At 42.0% G+C, this 19,814-nt stretch overlaps 1 protein-coding gene across 3 annotated transcripts in view; it reads right to left on the bottom strand.

The window, feature by feature from the left end:
- Positions 1–19,814, bottom strand: part of bcar1 (BCAR1 scaffold protein, Cas family member) — a 143,578-nt gene that overhangs the window by 2,436 nt on the left and 121,328 nt on the right. For all 3 annotated transcript variants that reach the window (XM_034177288.1, XM_034177290.1, XM_034177289.1), the window contains 5 exons: positions 10,805–10,954; positions 9,746–9,841; positions 8,401–8,814; positions 4,022–4,891; positions 801–890 (listed from right to left, as the gene is read on the bottom strand). In XM_034177288.1, coding sequence (XP_034033179.1) covers positions 801–890; positions 4,022–4,891; positions 8,401–8,814; positions 9,746–9,841; positions 10,805–10,954 — 1,620 coding nt within the window. The remainder of the gene's footprint in view (positions 1–800; positions 891–4,021; positions 4,892–8,400; positions 8,815–9,745; positions 9,842–10,804; positions 10,955–19,814) is intronic.

Raw genomic sequence — 19,814 nt, 5'->3', positions numbered from 1 at the left:
TGCTTGACGCGAGGACGTTTTGCTTCAAATCGCAGAAGCTTCCTCAGCTAAAATTCTTGCTCTGGTGGTCTGACTTCTGTCTTGACTCTTGTAGAGAAGAATAATCAAGAAGTCACAAAAGCTGGAGTTTTAAACCTAACCAGACCCCTCCTACCGAGAGGCAGACTGCTATAAGCTAGTGACTAAACAATAGCTCTAATTAGCACCTATTGTGCTCTAGTTAGCATTCTCCTAATGACAGGGCAGCTGTCCCTCTCCTGATGGCTCCCTTGATGACTCTGCTGATGATGTGAATGACTCATTACCATGAACAAAAGACTATGGAAACCACCTGGACAACTGAGAGCCTACACAGAAACTTCCCTAACTCCTGTACCTCTTCCTGGGGGATGCCATGGCATTCCCAAGCCAGTTGGGAAATATAATCCTTGTGACGTGTCTGGATGACCTCCAGAGGGACACCACCAGGGGGCATCCTTTGACCAATCATTTTTATTTTATTTTTGAGCTGCAATTCTTGAAAGAGGATGGAAGCTTTAATTTCTATGAACCAGAATCCACACCACTCTGTGTTTAGAGGCGAAGTCTGTCAGTAAAATATGACATGAAATAAAATGGAATAAAACAGCTAAAATAACTACAGACACAACTTGACATTTTTACAGACAGATGTTTTTCTTGTCTTCTTCAGATTTCTGCTTTTATTGAACCTGTGCCCATTAATAAAATATGGTGTTAGAAGACTTTCAGAGCACCCCCTGGTGGTAGCTGAGTGTTCATCTGTTTGGGTGTTCTGTTACCTGCTGCTGTTCCAGTTGTGTTTTGTTGTTTTGGATGATGTTGCCTTTTTCCAGCAGCTGCTTTTGGTTTTTCTCAAACTCTTCTTTTCCCTGATGGACAGATGGAAGGACAGACAGACGGACACTTAGGTGGAACCAGACACTTGTACTCAACCCTTTATGCCAAAAGGCTCCACTAGGGGGCCCCATTTCAAAGGCACAAAACTGCAGATATCTGCAGCCTAAATAAATAAACACACACACACACACACACACACACACACACACACACACACACACACACACACACACACACACACACACACACACACACACACACACACACACACACACACATTTATATTTATATTATTAAATATTTTATTATTATATTATTAAATATGTATATATTAATATAAATAAATAATATATAAATAAGTACTGAAAAATAATGACTAAACTGCAGGCCACGCCCACTACGCTACCTTGGCATGTGCAGCCGTCAAGGTTTGGGCGGGAAAATGTAATGACGCCACAGCAAAACGCTGCATGGATGAGTCATTTCACAGCAGTTTGTTCTAGAGGTGGGCGATACCGGGAATTTTGGTATTGATCCGATACCAAGTAAATACAGGCCCAGTATCACCGATATCGATACCGATACTTTTTCATATTTAAGCTTCATAGATCCAAAGGACCCAAAAGACCTACGATAGAGTTTCGCCAAACATTGTACATGACAGCAAAATACTTTATTATCACAATCAACATTTTTGTTTAAAAAATATCACAACACAACTTGAAACAAAATCTCCTGAGGTAGAGGGCTGACAAACCACAATACTCTCTGTCACACAGCACAGAGCAACGCTGCTCTTACAGAGAGTAGACTTTGATGAATCTGTGCGCAGCAGTCAGTGCGTGCGGGAGAGAAAAAAAAGCTTGAGTATCGATCTTTTTACATGAGGATCATTCAATATCAATACCAGAATTGGTATAGATACTATCGATATTAGGATCGATCCGCCCACCACTAGTTCATTCTGGAGGCTGAAATGGGATGCGAACAGAACCCACCTGGTCCAGCTGATCAGGAGGGGAGCAGAACTAGAAAAGGTGCACAGACGATGTGCACGAGGACCAAGTCTTAAACCACTGATGTATAAAAACTAAAACTGTTCATTCAGTCACGTTTCCTAACTGAATGATGAGTTTGGTGACTAACTGACTCTGTTACTGCAGTGAATTCTGGCCTCTAGTGGTGACTGTGAGGTACTGCAGAGGCACATTTTTAGCTTTTTAGGACTTTTTCCTTTAACTTCAAATATCAAACATTCAGGGTAAAATAGGTTGTTTGAATTTTTTTCAAGTAAACTCTGGAAAATTTAATTTACAGAAACTGGTTTGTACCATTTGAGATTTTTCACATTTATGTTTTTGCAAGTTCTTGTTCATATTTATCTGTACAACAGCTTTTGAACTAATGTAACTGGAAATTATATACGAGGGCTGTCAATAAAGTAACGGTCCTTTTTATTTTTTTCAAAAACTATATGGATTTCATTCATATGTTTTTACGTCAGACATGCTTGAACCCTCGTGCGCATGCGTGAGTTTTTCCACGCCTGTCGGTGACGTCATTCGCCTGTGAGCACTCCTTGTGGGAGGAGTCGTCCAGCCCCTCATCGGAATTCCTTTGTCTGAGAAGTTGCTGAGAGACTGGCGCTTTGTTTGATCAAAATTTTTTCTAAACCTGTGAGACACATCGAAGTGGACACGGTTCGAAAAATTAAGCTGGTTTTCAGTGAAAATTTTAACGGTTGATGAGAGATTTTGAGGTGATTCTGTCGCTTTAAGGACTTCCCACGGTGCGAGACGTCGCTCAGCGCTCTCAGCCGCCGTCGTCAGCCTGTTCAAGCTGAAAACCTCCACATTTCAGGCTCTATTGATCCAGGACGTCGTGAGAGAACAGAGAAATTTCAGAAGAAGTCGGTTTCAGCATTTTATCCGGATATTCCACTGTTAAAGGAGATTTTTTTAATGAAAGACGTGCGGACGGATCCGTGCGTCGGGACGCAGCCGACGCGGTGCGGCGGCACAGGAAAAACACCTCCGTGTTGATAACCATTTGTAAAATCCAGGCGACTTTTGATGGCTTTCAGTGGAGTGAGTATATGAGAAATTGTTTAACAGGAGGACATGTTCCAACTTGTCCTTAAGGCTTTCAACAGAGGTGTTTTTCCTGTAGCGGAGCGTCGCGGCGGCTGCGTCCCGACGCGCGGACCCGTCCGCACGTCTTTCATTAAAAAAATCTCCTTTAACAGTGGAATATCCGGATAAAATACTGAAACCGACTTCTTCTGAAACTTCTCTGTTCTCTCACGACGTCCTGGATCAATAGAACCTGAAATGTGGAGGTTTTCAGCTTGAACAGGCTGACGACGGCGGCTGAGAGCGCTGAGCGACGTCTCGCACCGTGGGAAGTCCTTAAAGCGACAGAATCACCTCAAAATCTCTCATCAGCCGTTAAAATTTTCACTGAAAACCAGCTTAATTTTTCGAACCGTGTCCACTTCGATGTGTCTCACAGGTTTAGAAAAAATTTTGATCAAACAACGCGCCAGTCTCTCAGCAACTTCTCAGACAAAGGAATTCCGACGAGGGGCTGGACGACTCCTCCCACAAGGAGTGCTCACAGGCGAATGACGTCACCGACAGGCGTGGAAAAACTCACGCATGTGCACGAGGGTTCAAGCATGTCTGACGTTAAAACATATGAATGAAATCCATATAGTTTTTGAAAAAAATAAAAAGGACCCTTACTTTATTGACAGCCCTCGTATATATATATATACACAAACTGTCAGATTCAAATTCTACAGGTGTTTGTCTCTTTTAGAAGAAAGTTGCAGGTGTTAGCCACGCCCACTGGTCAAAGCTTTTGCTTCAATTAATTGAGTTCCAATATGTGCAGGTGTGGAATTATTGGTTTCAGCTGTGATGTTATTTAACAGAAAAAAAAGAAGCTAAAAGTGACTTTGCACAATTAAAATGACTTTAAATAATTGGTGAATTGTCTCTGTTTTAAAATATCATGCTGCTCGTTAATTGGCAGTGGCCACTTTATTAGGCACGGGTTTCTGCCCAATCGAGCGTCTGATTAATGTATGCGTTTACGACTTCGGAGGGTTCAGTTTGGTGTTTGTAACCTTTCGTGTGTTAAGCGGTAAAACTCGCTGTACCTGCAGGTGGACGTAGTCGTAGTCCTCCATCCAGCCCTCCTCCGTGGTCTCGTACGGCCGCTCCACTCCGCCTTCTTCTTCTGTGGCCGTAAACTTTGGCGGTGAAGGGAGCGGCCGTGACTGAATGTTGACCTTCTCCCCTCCTTGGTAGCTCCCGTTTCCTGACCCGGTCATGTGACCACTGATCTCGCCGGGGATAGGAGGAAGCGGCTGCTGCTGCTGACGATTGGTCCGTTTGAAGAGCAGTGAGCCGTTACCGTGGAGGAAGGAGGCGAGCTGCTTGGCGTCGTCTGGAATTCCGCGTGCCGTCATGATGAGTCGGTCCAAGTCGTCGCCACCTGGTGGCGGTGCTGTGAGCACCGCGGGCGACCAGGAAATGGCGTCTAAACTCTGACTGTGATGGATTAGACTCTGGAAGACCTCCTCCATCTTTCCCACCTGACGGCCCAGTTTGGACTGCAGCGAGCGGTCCGTGGCCTGCGCGGCATTCGCCACAGCTCCCCGCGCAAACTCCAGGAAGTCCCGTACTGTAGCTCGCACCCGGTCGGCTGCCTGGTGGATCGCAGGGAGGTTCCCTTCCAGGTGGGCCGGACTTCGCCAGTTACCCGTGATGAACGACATCATGAGGGACACACTGGACTCGACAGCCTGCTGCAGGCGCGTCAAACGCTCCATGGCCTGCTCCAGGTCCAAGACGAGGGGTTTCCCAGACGCGGAGCTGGCGGGAAGCGAGGACGAGGCGTCTCGGACAGGAACCATGTCTAAGGAAGAAGAGGAGTGGCTGCTCCTGGTGCTTCCCGTGCTGGACGCGGACAGACGCTTGAAGGACACGCTCAGGTCCTCGCTCGTGGACTGAGCATCACGAACCACCTGCAGGAGAAATAAAATCATTCATGAATCCTTCACAACATCACAACATCAAACACTTAATTTAATTCATTTCATTATATAGTGTCAAAACACAAAGTTCGTCTTGGATTTGCCTCTTAATCGGACCGGTTCTTGTCGACCTGAAATCACTGCGTCACCAATATCAGCTGACAAACACATAAACCACGTTGAAAATACTGTAACGGGAACAAAAGGTGGAACCAGATCATAACCCCGAGTTCTCCAGCAGTTTCCTCAAACACCTCCAGACAAAACCGCGTCAGAATCCATCAATTGGTTCTAGAGATCCAGCTTTCAGGCAGGTTCAGGACTAGGGTTGGGTATCGAGAACCGGTTCTTTTTGAGAATCGTTAAGAAATGACTCGATCCACCGACATCAATAGACTTTTTGCTTAACAATTCCCTTATGTTCAGAGCGGCTGTAGTTTTTGAGGGTGTTTTATTGGGTAAATGATCATTTCTCTACATTGATTACAGACCCTGCAGCGGGTTTGTAATCAACCGCTTCTGTAACGGCTCCGCTTTGAAGCTGAAGCAACGAAGCGGTGCTCCGACCCACTGCGTTACTGGCTCTCTGCTTCGCTGCTTTTCAGAAGTGGCAGGTTCGCTTCTTAACCCCTCTCAAAGCCATTTTAAAATGTCAATTGTGACTCACTTTTGTGTGGATTAAAGTCACTAATTAGGACTCTTGTCTTGTTGCAGGCAAGAAACAATGGTCGTCCTCCGCTCTCTGCCGAGTCAAGTTAGAAAGACAAAGTCAGGTCAGAATTAATAACTTCAAAGCGAATCACCGTTTTAAATCAAATGACACCTCTTTCCGAACGCTGCAATACAGACAACAAACCAAAACATTTGAGACGTCGTCAAAATGAGACGTCCGTGTTTTATGAATTACATCCTGACGTGCAGCACAGCCGGCTGAGTTCAGCTCAGAGGCTATAGAGTTAGTTTGTGTCACTAATATCTGAAAGGAAATGCTTTTGACAAAAACTACATTTTGTTTATTTCTATTTATGGCCAAAGATCAAAAACTCCAGTGACCAATTTCATATTTATTTACTTTAAGTCTCAATAAAATGTTGTTGGCATAGAAAACCTGTAAAGCCTACTTTTAGTACACAGAAAATTCACAAGAGGTATTGATAAGGAACTCGATAAGGAATTGGATGGATAAGCGGAATCAATAATGGCATCGATATCGATAAAATCTTATCAATACCCATCCCTATTTGGGATATTATCGCCTTCCTCTTCTTTCATGGTGTAAAAACAGGGATTGAAAAATCAACGTTTTTAGTGGATTTCTGTTTTTGTTTTGTTTTTTGTCAGTTGCATTTTTGAGATCAGTGATCAGTAGAAAGCGCAAGAAGCATTCAGTGTTGAACTGTTTTTGTCATCAGGCACTCTGGACAGCTAGTAAGGGGTCCTCGGGGTCTTTGAGCCGTGAGCGCACTCCTTTTTCTCTTAATCTTTCCTTGCTAACCTTTATAGAGCATATGTTTGTGAGTAATATTCACCTTTGTATGTTAAACTGACTTGTCATGTCTTTTGAAACAGTTGATAATTGTGTTTTATAACTTAAAAACGAGAGCGATGCTAACGCGTTAGCATGTCTAAGTTAGCATGAGAGTCAAATCCATTACAAATTGTAATATTCATTTCTTTCTATTTATGTATTGTAATCATAACCTAATAAAAACTAAAACAACAACGGACAATATGATGTTCGTTCAAAAAGGAGTGGGAAGAAGTCTAAACTTAAAGTCTAAACTTCCCTGCTTCCTTAAAAGCACTATTGTTAATAATAATAGTAGCAACAGCAATAATACTAATAATAATGCTACAATTTTAGAAAAAGACAGACAAAAAAAGAACCTGATGAAACACATCAAACATAAAACCAACTAACAATGAACATAAATAAATAAATAAATATAGAAATAAATAATAATGGTTTCTTGTGACTGTCACAGCTCCACTTCATCCCTGTATCCTGTGAAAACACATTCTTTACATTTTGAATGTTTGGATGCTGCTCACACACTGTTCCACCGTCTCTCACCCGCACAGAATGAAATGCAGAATCGTTTCTTGTTTGTATGGATTTTTATTAATTTTGAAGTTGTTTTTCCCTCTGTTATTTCTCCCCGGTTCTTTTACGTAAGATTCTGCCTCTTACCAAAAACCAAACCATTGTATTCCTCATTTTGAGTTTATGAAAGGTCACGTCAAAAACCAGGTCTGGGACCCTCACGGACAGTGTCCATCTTGTAAAAACAAAACAAAAACAAACAAACCTAAAATGAGTCATACAGCACTTTTTATACCTTGTAGGTGTTAACAACAGGTGTGGTTTAGTGTCACATTTCTAATGTTACTGGCTATCACCAACAGGGGGAGCTCTCCCTGTATCTGAAACCTGGACACATGCTGAAGTAAAACTTAACTTATATTTCTCAGAACTTCCAAACAACACAAATACTTGATAGCTCACATAAAACAAAGAATTAGCACAGATATTATCTAACACCTCTTAATGACATTTCTCCTTTTTCTGTATGTTTCTGTATGGTGTTTGGTAAAAGGTTATTTTTTGCTTTGTGCAAGATCTACTGTTTGGAATTTTACTATGTCTGTTAATTTTAATATTTTTGTCTTTAAGAAGAGTGAGTCTGGTCTTGATAGTGACATTATGAGTGACCCATACTGTCCTTTTTTGAAGAATAGTTAGTGTTTTTATTGAACTCGGGTAGTTTTGGCCTCAGATCTCTACACGGTCATTGAAATCCGGTCAGACGGTGGAACAGTGTAGGATGTGGAGGGATTTGTAATCCAGAACATGTTTTGCTTTGTTTAAATACTGAAATGCTTCTTGATAATTTGATTTGTATATATTTCATGTGTGGTTTCCAACTGATTTTCTCATCTGTTATTGCTCTAAGAAATTTATTTTCATCAACCCTTTCAGTCTTTTTCAAGTTTAAGTTTTTTTTTTTTCTCACCAAAATGGACGCTGCACTCACTGCAGTTTATTTTCTAGAATAGCCCCAGATTGTATTTCAGAGCTTCTATCAATCCCCCCCCCCCCCCCCCGCCCCAAAAATTTTGGGTTTCAGCTTTTTTTTTTTTCTCTCACCACTTTCATCCCTGTAAAAACCATGTCAACATTTTCACAAGTGTGAAATTTTGTACCAGAAGAAGAAGCAGATTCCTGAACTACTTTAGGATCTTGAGGGACGTTGAAGTCCTCCAGTTTGTTTTAGCCACCGGACACTTTAGTCAAAGAATAAAAGCGGGGGCGTGCACACGCACCTCAGTCAAAGTGGCACTGATGACGGGTTCACGTTGTAACCAGAGACTTGACTGCTGTAGATGGTTTTGGTCCAAGTATTTCAAGTATTATTATGATTATTAGCAGTAGTTTATTTTTAATCTGTGTCACTGAGATAAAAGGCTGAAACATGGGACTGTTCCTTTAAATGTCTCACCTGAGGTGGGACGTCGTAGACGTACTGCTCCCCTCTGTCGCTTCCTCTCTCCTCCCGCTCACGGGGGATGTCGTACACGTCCCGTGTCGTGTGACCGCCGGCGGTTCGCAGGCTCGCCGGGATGTCGTAGATCTCTCGAGGAAGCAGCCCGACTCCCCCCTTGTCGCCGTGGAAATGCTTGTCTGCGAGGATAGGGGGCGGGACGTCGTACACATCCTCTGGAATCGGCGGCTCGTCGTCATCGTCGTCGTTCAAGTTGTTGAGCAGATACGGGCCGAGGGCACTGCTGTTGCCAGGAGCAACGGGAAGTTGTGGCTTCAGTTTGGGGAAGTGGGGCGGTACGTCGTAGGTCTCCTCTCTGATTGGCTGAGTGTCAGGGACATCTTTACTGACAGATGGTGGAAAATCATAGACCTGGAGCAAAACACATTTTGATGGGAGTTGACGTCACTTCGTTCACAAACATCAACCTGAATCTTTTTAAAGGTTTGTCTGCACAAATGATGAGAAAAACAGAAAAAACAAGATGTTGCAGAACAACTGGTCGATGACGCAACTGTAGAGCCACAGAAGCAACATGAGCATCAGAGGACTTTTTTTGTCTACATTTTCCTTCATGTACATTTTCCAAACTACTCCAAAATCTAACCCCCTCCAGATATCTGTCCAAGTCATATTCACACCATGTTTGAAGGACATCTGTCCAGCTGTTTTTGAGTTATCTCGTCCAGACACACACACACACACGCGGCTGCCCGTTGCTTGTTTCCTCAACATATCGTGACCGAATGTTCGTCTGGAGTTTCTCTGGGTTTAGAAGAAAATGAGTGTTTGTGTCTGACTTCCAGGTTCTCTGTTTCTTTATCTGACCTTCAAATTATATCTCATCTTTCAATCAGTTTCAATCACTGATCAATAGCATCACTTGCATCCTGAGGGAATGTCGGCTATGACATCTTGTCCATGTGGTATGCTTCTCTGGTCGTGATCCAGCACGTTGGTGCCTCAGTGTTGAGGACCTCAGAGACTGGAGAAGGTCGAAACAGATAAAAGTGACCAAAGACGCCTGTTCAGTTGTAGTTTGGATGAAACACTTTGACCTCGTGTCAGTTATGAGGTCGCGTTTTTGTTCATCTTTGAAAAGAGGAAACAGGCCGTCAGTTTAAAGACACATCGTCCATCTTCTTTAACCGAAGATCAAGTCCAAAGTGGTGGTTAGATGTTCTGAGTGTCAGTAAGTGCAGGAAATCACTGACACACAAACCAAAATCCTCTCTTCCTGCACCTCAGGCTCACGTTTCTTTCAGGGAGAGACTCTCGGACACGTGGACTCTGAGGGTCATACCATTTGCTGCGCGTTCTTGTCTGTGCTTGCTGGGATGTCATACACATCCTGACCACCAGAGGGACCCTTCACCACCATGGGAGGAGTATCATAGACCTACACACAGAAGAAGACTGTCCTGAGTCATGATGGAGAAACAAACACACACACACACACACACCAACACCAACCACACTGTGGACACACGCACACACACACCAACACCAACCACACTGTGGACACACACGCGCACACACACACCGCGCACACACACACACGCGCCAACCACCCTGTGGACACATACACACCAACCACACTGTGAACACACACACGCGCCAACCACCCTGTGGACACATACACACCAACCACACTGTGGACACATACACACGCGCCAACCACCCTGTGGACACATACACACGCGCCAACCACCCTGTGGACACACACACACACACGCCAACCACACTGTGGACACACACGCCAACCACACTGTGGACACACACACCAACCACACTGTGAACACACACACCAACCACACTGTGAACACACACACCAACCACACTGTGGACACGCGCACGCGCGCACCAACCACACTGTGGACACACACACACACCAACCACATTGTGGACACACACACACACACACACACACCAACCACATTGTGGACACACACACACACACACACACCAGCCACACTGTGGACACGGACACACACACACACCAGCCACACTGTGGACACGGACACACACACACCAACCACACTGTGGACACGGACACACACACACCAACCACACTGTGGACACGGACACACACACACCAACCACACTGTGGACACACACACACACACCAACCACACTGTGGACACACACACACACCAACCACACTGTGGACACACACACACACACACACACACACACCAACCACACTGTGGACACACACACACACACACACACACACACACACACACACACACACACACACACACACACACACACACACACACCAACCACACTGTGGACACACACACACACCAACCACACTGTGGACACACACACACCAACCACACGTGCGCAGTGGTCTGACCTGTGTGCTGTACTGCTGGCGGGTGGGTGGGACATCGTAGATGTCGTGTTGCGTTGGAGGCTGGTGTCTGGGTGGAACGTCGTACTCATCCTGATCCGATTTGATTGTGTTGTAGATGTAAACCTGCCCCACTCGAGTTGGAACCACAACCTGAAAAAGATTTTTTGTTGTTTTAAATTGATCATTTATGTATCACTGACTGTTTGATCAGAAATGCTGAGACCAACTTTGTTTTATAAGAGATTTATAGGACAGATTTTAGTCCTTAAATCAGTTTTAATCACAAACCCACAACATAAACCTCTAGTAAAATCAGATTATTTCATCATAAAATAAAACTTTAAATCAGAAGCACTTGAATTGTTTCATGTCCGAGTAAAATTTATTACAGAATTTAGTATAGAAACTGTAAAAAAAAAAAAAAAGTAATTATCACCAGATTAACAAATTTTGGACGGCCCATGAACTAATCATGTGCTGAACACTCATTTTATTCTTCATCAACATTTTACATTTTTCCAGAGTTTGTAAAATTCCAAAAAAAAAGAAGAAAAATTGTGCTTTTCAGTGCAGCTGTGAAGCCTGAAATAACTCAGTTGATACCAACAGTCACATGACAAAAATTCTGTGAATATTCAAATGAACGAGCGAGAGAGAGAGAGAGAGAGAGAAGAATAAAACCAAGTGAGTGAAGCTCCGCCCACTTTTTTACTCATTGTTAGTTGGAAGCACTTGGAAATTTTTGTTGTACAGATTCAATTTTAATTTTTTTCAATTGAAATAAATTATTGAATAAATAAATTGACATTAATGCACAAATAACATTTTTGAGTTATATTTACCTCCACTAATAAAGTTTGAAGCAGTTAAGTTTTTGCCCCTGTTTGTTTGTTTGTTTGTTTGTTAACAGCTTGGAGCCCACAATTGTTCATATATTGTTACTCAATTAATTCAATCAATTTTATTTATATAGCGCCAAATCACAACAAACAGTTGCCCCAAGGCGCTTTATATTGTAAGGCAAGGCCATACAATAATTACGTAAAAACCCCAACGGTCAAAACGACCCCCTGTGAGCAAGCACTTGGCGACAGTGGGAAGGAAAATCTCCCTTTTAACAGGAAGAAACCTCCAGCAGAACCAGGCTCAGGGAGGGGCAGTCTTCTGCTGGGACTGGTTGGGGCTGAGGGAGAGAACCAGGAAAAAGACATGCTGTGGAAGAGAGCAGAGATCAATCACTAATGATTAAATGCAGAGTGGTGCATACAGAGCAAAAAGAGAAAGAAACACTCAGTGCATCATGGGAACCCCCCAGCAGTCTAAGTCTATAGCAGCATAACTAAGGGATGGTTCAGGGTCACCTGATCCAGCCCTAACTATAAGCCTTAGCAAAAAGGAAAGTTTTAAGCCTAATCTTAAAAGTAGAGAGGGTGTCTGTCTCCCTGATCTGAATTGGGAGCTGGTTCCACAGGAGAGGAGCCTGAAAGCTGAAGGCTCTGCCTCCCATTCTACTCTTACAAACCCTAGGAACTACAAGTAAGCCTGCAGTCTGAGAGCGAAGCGCTCTATTGGGGTGATATGGTACTATGAGGTCCCTAAGATAAGATGGGACCTGATTATTCAAAACCTTCTAAGTAAGAAGAAGAATTTTAAATTCTATTGTAGAATTAACAGGAAGCCAATGAAGAGAGGCCAATATGGGTGAGATATGCTCTCTCCTTCTAGTCCCTGTCAGTACTCTAGCTGCAGCATTTTGAATTAACTGAAGGCTTTTCAGGGAACCTTTAGGACAACCTGATAATAATGAATTACAATAGTCCAGCCTAGAGGAAATAAATGCATGAATTAGTTTTTCAGCATCACTCTGAGACAAGACCTTTCTAATTTTAGAGATATTGCGCAAATGCAAAAAAGCAGTCCTACATATTTGTTTAATATGCGCATTGAATGACATATCCTGATCAAAAATGACTCGAAGATTTCTCACAGTATTACTAGAGGTCAGGGTAATGCCATCCAGAGTAAGGATCTGGTTAGACACCATGACTCATATCCTGAAAGGGAAGAACTGTGTATTTTCAAGCTCAAAGTCAGGAAAAATCTCAGAATATTGGAAAAATCCCTATCTAACACAATTTTTAAAAATTCATAACTCTGTTATGTAGGATGGTTTAATCTGAATCTGATCCAGATTACAGATTTTGTGCCCATTTAAATTTAATATTGAAAACCCCATTTAATGTATATTTTACATTATATCTTAATCAAATGTGCCCCAATCACTCTTATATTTGAAAGTGAGGTGCAGACTGACACTATCACCTGACAAAGGTTGAGCCTGATCTGATCCCTATTGCAGATTTAGCAGATATTTGACTTTAACATTGAAAAGTCCTTTTGATTGTATTATATTTTATCTTATGAAAAGTCACTTCTAACAGGACTTTGATTGTGAAAATTTTTTCCAAGGTAAAAATTTGTGCAATTGGAAACTCGTGTTGGTGGAGGTTTGTGCTGGACGAGTGCGGGACTCTAGTTTTTGTCATGTGTTGATCCTGAACCTGCAGGACTTGCAGGTGCAGTGAAAGACGGGCCCACAGTGAGCCACCCACAAACTTCACAGACCTAATACTCAAAATCCAAAGTCAAATATGTACAATAATTACATTATTATCAATAAAAGCCATCAATCAGTCTGAGTTGTTATGACTGTGGTGGCCTGCAGGGGTCAGAAGAGACCAACAGGCACTTCCTGTTTGCAGTCGGACTTTAGAACTTCTTCACCCCGAATGAACGCAGACATTAAAACGCCGCAGTAAAAACAGCTCCTGCTGCTGTCGCCGTGGGAACCAGCCTGTCCTATTGTGTGTCTGCTTCAATGAGGTTACATGTTTTCAGAGCGGAGTCCACAAAGCATCCTGGGAAAAGGTCTCAGCTGTGGCTCATAACCTGCTGACAGCAGGTCAAAAGTCAAGGAGCGCCGAGCCTCGATCAATACATCTTGAACAGTAAAAAAGCTGAAAATTATTTACACAAAGAGAAAACTATTAAATCATCATTAATGCTGCAAACACATCAGCAGTTAATGAAAGATTACCGAATGCTTCTGTAGTGCTTTTACCACTTATTTTATATTTGCCTTCATATAATATTTAAACTGATGCACTTTTAAATTCTGTAGTTTCCAAAGAGTTTGAGTTTTTCAAAAGAAACCAGTACATAAAATGTCATCTTATACCCGTTTTATCATTATGACCTTATTGATTCAAAACAGTAATTTTGTGCCTCAAGGTTAAATCCAGCAGTATCCAAAAATGTCTCTGTTTTAAAAGAATAACAAGAAGTAAATAAGTAATAAAAATAGTAATGATAACACATGAAATCATTTTGCTGGATAACATCTGTTTGCTTTAATTATTTTGTTTTTATTTAATGTTTACTTTGATGCAGTTTTAAATTCTGCACTTAGTGCTTTGAAGGAAACCATCAAATGTCATTTCATAACAGTTTTACCATTATGACCTTATTTATTCGTAGTTGTATTTTTGTGGCTCAAGGTCATATCCAGCAGTATGACTTTGAGCCTTAATATTGTTCTAATTTATCCAGGGATTTTTTTTTTTTTTTTTTTAAGAAGCTTGATTTATTACAAGAAAAAAAAAAAAAACACAAATAAACAAAACAGCTATATTGATATAAAAAAGACAATATTTGGATGAACAATCAAAAATTTAAAACAAGAGTTCTTCCTCTGAGGACTGATAATGTTTCCAGTATGCTTGATAAAAACACATTTACTAACTCAAAATATTAAAGGAAATAACATTTAATTAAATTCTCTTCATGGTACGAAGATCTTAAGAGACAAACAAACCTTTTAGAGAAATATTTTAATGCAAATTATGTCCCATATGTAAGGTTTTATCATTATTATTTTAATTTTACTTTATCAGTTTATTTTTTTGTGAGGGAGGACTGAAAAACAGAAGGTCTGTGCAGGACGAGGACAGATGGACAATTCTGTCACACTCACTGACAACTGATCAGAGGAGCTTCATCGATCATACAGTGATCAAAGACTATCAGAAACACAGACACGCCCACCACACACTCTGCCACGCCCTCAAATCTCTGCAGATCCAGAGAACAATACGGATTTACAGCAACGCAGCCCCTTACTGACTTTTCCAGTCTGACCTGGATTTGAACCGCAGACCCTCAGGCCAGAAACAGCTCCCCAAACCCCGACACCTAACTCTAAACATAATCCCTGACCCCAGGCCCCGACCACAAGCCTGGTCCAGAATCACCCCAACCAGAACCAGAAAACCAGTCAGAGTCCACGAGTGAAAAATGTGTCCACTTACTATATATTTACACAAAAAAAAAAAGAAAAAAAAAAAGATTTGAAGAGTTTGTGATTCAAAGTGTTTTTGTGGCTCAGAGAACTTATTTTTGTTTGTTTTATTTTGTCTAAATTGTGGATCTGAATCTCTGTAAAACCTACACTTTGACTGTTCAGTGAGAGAAAAATAAACCTGTGATATAATAATTTCCTAAATGTTTCTCCACCTTCTCTGATTGGCAAAAAGCTTTCAGGAGTATTGATGTGGTTTGGCTGAGTGCCAGATGTGTCCTCCGCACCGTAACAGCACCAATAACTCTGCTTATTGATCAGCTGTCTGTGTGCACTCCAGAGGATGAACACACACACACACACACACACACACACACACACACACACACACACACACACACACACACACACACACACAGCCGCCACCCAACGTGTTTTGATAACATGAATGATGAGGAAAATTCCACACAATTAGTTGTCAAATTGATAATCAATCACTGATGACATAAGAATTAATTGTGGACAAAACTGTATTAATTGATCAACTAAAAGTAAAGTAAAAATGTATTTTATGATTATACTTTCTGAAACTGCACTGTAAACTGAATTATGACTTTGTTGTTGCAGTTCTGGAAATTCAGACGCATGTGCTGTTAGCATGAGGCTAATTCAGAAACATGCATTATTACCTTTTGGCTAATTCCAAAACATTAGGCTAATACTGACACATGCACTCTTAGTATTAGGTTAATTCCAACACATGAGCGATTGGAATTAAGCAAATTCAGACACGTGCTATTAGCATCAGGCTAATTACGGTGCATAAGTTATCTCCACCAACAAAGCTGGGCGGGGGCAATGTTTGTTTGTGAACAGCCTGGAGCCCAAAATTTTTCATATATCGTTATGAAATTCTTTCTGAAGATTCATATCCTGATAGGCAAGAACTGATTCAATTTTCAAGGTCATACTCAGGAAAAATCCCTATCTTTAACATTGAAAGAATTTTGAAAAATGTACGTATTTGTCAAAAAAGATTGAATTTCTTTCATATTTGAGAGCGTTGTGTAGGACGGTATCCTTTATTAACTGACAATGTTTGATGCAGATCTGATCCAGATTACAGATTTTGTGGCCATTTTAAATTTAACATTGAAAACCACATTTAATGTATATTTTACATTATATCTTAATCAAACATGCCCCAATAACTTTCATTTGTGACAATAAGAGACAAACTGCTCCTCCCTTGTATGGCAAATGTGTGACTGTGAGGCATCAATGTAAAGTGCTTTGAGCTTCTGATTCAGATGGAAAGTTTTTATATACACTCAACAAAAATATAAACGCAACACTTTTGGTTTTGCTCCCATTTTGTATTAGATGAACTCAAAGATCTAAAACTTTTTCCACATACACAATATCACCATTTCCCTCAAATATTGTTCACAAACCAGTCTAAATCTGTGATAGTGAGCACTTCTTTGCTGAGATAATCCATCCCACCTCACAAGTGTGCCATATCAAGATGCTGATTAGACACCATGATTAGTGCACAGGTGTGCCTTAGACTGCCCACAATAAAAGGCCACTCTGAAAGGTGCAGTTTTATCACACAGCACAATGCCACAGATGTCGCAAGATTTGAGGGAGCGTGCAATTGGCATGCTGACAGCAGGAATGTCAACCAGAGCTGTTGCTCGTGTATTGAATGTTCATTTCTCTACCATAAGCCGTCTCCAAAGGCATTTCAGAGAATTTGGCAGTACATCCAACCAGCCTCACAACCGCAGACCATGTGTAACCACACCAGCCCAGGACCTCCACATCCAGCATGTTCACCTCCACGATCGTCTGAGACCAGCCACTCGGACAGCTGCTGAAACAATCGGTTTGCATAACCAAAGAATTTCTGCACAAACTGTCAGAAACCGTCTCAGGGAAGCTCATCTGCATGCTCGTCGTCCTCATCGGGGTCTCGACCTGACTCCAGTTCATCGTCGTTGTGCCATACATCCAAGAACATCACCTCATGTTGCAGCAGGATAATGCACGGCCCCATGTTGCAAGGATCTGTACACAATTCTTGGAAGCTGAAAATGTCCCAGTTCTTGCATGGCCGGCATACTCACCGGACATGTCACCCATTGAGCATGTTTGGGATGCTCTGGACCGGCGTATACGACAGCGTGTACCAGTTCCTGCCAATATCCAGCAACTTCGCACAGCCATTGAAGAGGAGTGGACCAACATTCCACAGGCCACAATTGACAACCTGATCAACTCTATGCGGAAGGAGATGTGTTGCACTGCATGAGGCAAATGGTGGTCACACCAGATACTGACTGGTATCCCCCCCCCAATAAAACAAAACTGCACCTTTCAGAGTGGCCTTTTATTGTGGGCAGTCTAAGGCACACCTGTGCACTAATCAGCATCTTTTCTCCCTCAGCCCCAACCAGTCCCAGCAGAAGACTGCCCCTCCCTGAGCCTGGTTCTGCTGGAGGTTTCTTCCTGTTAAAAGGGAGTTTTTCCTTCCCACTGTAGCCAAGTGCTTGCTCACAGGGGGTCGTTTTGACCGTTGGGGTTTTACATAATTATTGTATGGCCTTGCCTTACAATATAAAGCGCCTTGGGGCAACTGTTTGTTGTGATTTGGCGCTATATAAAAAAATTGATTGAATTGATTGATTGATATGGCACACCTGTGAGGTGGGATGGATTATCTCAGCAAAGGAGAAGTGCTCACTATCACAGATTTAGACTGGTTTGTGAACAATATTTGAGGGAAATGGTGATCTTGTGTATGTGGAAAAAGTTTTAGATCTTTGAGTTCATCTCATACAAAATGGGAGCAAAACCAAAAAATGTTGCGTTTATATTTTTGTTGAGTGTAAATGCATGCAGTCCACTTATTACCATTGGGCTAATCCCATTACAAATATGACCAATGGGCTAATCCCGATACAAATGTTATTACCACTGGGCTAATCCCAGTGCAAATGTTATTTCCGTTGGGCTAATCCAGATACAAATGTTATTACTATTGGACTAATACCGATACAAATGTTATTACCACTGGGATAATCCCATTACAAATGTTATTACCACTGGGCTAATCCCGATACAAATATTACTAGCATTGGGCTAATACCAATACAAGTATTATTTCCATTGGGCTAATCCAGGTACAAATTTTATAAGCATTGGGCTAATCCCAATACAAATATTATTAACACTTGGCTAATCCTGATACAAATGTTATTACCATTGAGCTAATCCCGATACAAATGTTATTACCATTGGACTAATCCTGATACAAATGTTATTACCATTGGACTAATCCTGATACAAATGTTATTAACACTGGGCTAATCCTGATACAAATGTTATTACCATTGGGCTAATCCCGATACAAATGTTATCAGCATTGGGCTAATACCAATACAAATGTTATTAACACTAGATAATCCCAATACAAATGTTATTACCATTGAGCTAATCCTGATACAAATGTTATGAGCACTGGGCTAATCCCGATACAAATGTTATTAACACTGGGCTAATCCCTATACAAATGTTAGGTAGAAATGTTATTAGCATTGGGCTAATTCTGAGGTGTACGGCGCTTGTGGTGAGTGCAGTCACCACCATATTCACTCTGAGTCCAAAGGTCAGCAAGGTCACGGTAATTTGAATACGTTGCTCTTCGTGACGTTCCGCGGTGACAGAGTGAAGCAATGAGCCACGGAACACAACAGGTGTAAGACGACTGGTGACAACATGAACTCAACTCATCCTAAATATATTCCCCTTTAAACGGTTTGAGGAAACAGAAACAGAGATAATCCTCTGACGTATGTGTGCACGCAGGCCGACAGCAGGAGGCTCAGCACAAAGTGGAATATTTGTCAGTTGGCATGTTGTTACTTGAAGCAGAAGTCAATGTTGAACAGATGACCTTCGCTCTGAGAAACGTCCCTCCGCCCTCAGCCCGTCCTCTCTCCACCAATCACAGCGTGACACATTAGACAGCAGGGCGTCGGCTTCAGTCTGCAGCGAGCAGGAATCTCCACAGTAACTGAAGCTCTGAGCTTCAAAATGACCAACGTGACCATGCAGAGCGAAAAATAGCCCGAGTGAGCCGCAGCTGCAGCCGAGGAGACCGAAATAAACCTCTGCAGCACAGATGGCAAGTTCACACAGGAACGTGGGTAAAAAGAACGACGCTCAGGAGGGCCAGAGCCGCTTCCAATCCAGATCACAGCTGCACATTCACACCGCTTTGGTTCTACTCCCCCCCCCTTAAAAAAAAAAAAACAATACAGTCAACAGAGTCCCAGAAACCAGGCTTTAATTTCAAATCCAGATAGAACCAGGAACTTCACATTTATGAGGCAAACACTGGATTCACATTATACACTTTACCATCTGAATCAGAAGCTCAAAATGCTTTACAACGATTTCTGTGTAGGTTCTCAGTTGTCCAGGTGGTTTCCATATTAGAGAAGCTTGAATCTTCGACTGGACTGGGTTGCTTGACGCGAGGACGTTTTGCTTCAAATCACAGAAGCTTCCTCAGCTAAAATTCTTGCTCTGGTAGTCTGACTTCTGTCTTGACTCTTGTAAACAGAAGCCACAAATGCTGGAGTT

The sequence above is a fragment of the Thalassophryne amazonica genome, chromosome 8 (assembly GCF_902500255.1).
Source record: "Thalassophryne amazonica chromosome 8, fThaAma1.1, whole genome shotgun sequence".
Lineage (NCBI taxonomy): Eukaryota > Metazoa > Chordata > Actinopteri > Batrachoidiformes > Batrachoididae > Thalassophryne > Thalassophryne amazonica.
The sequence above is the reverse complement of the archived record's forward strand: the minus strand, read 5'-3'. Positions and strand labels throughout refer to the sequence as shown.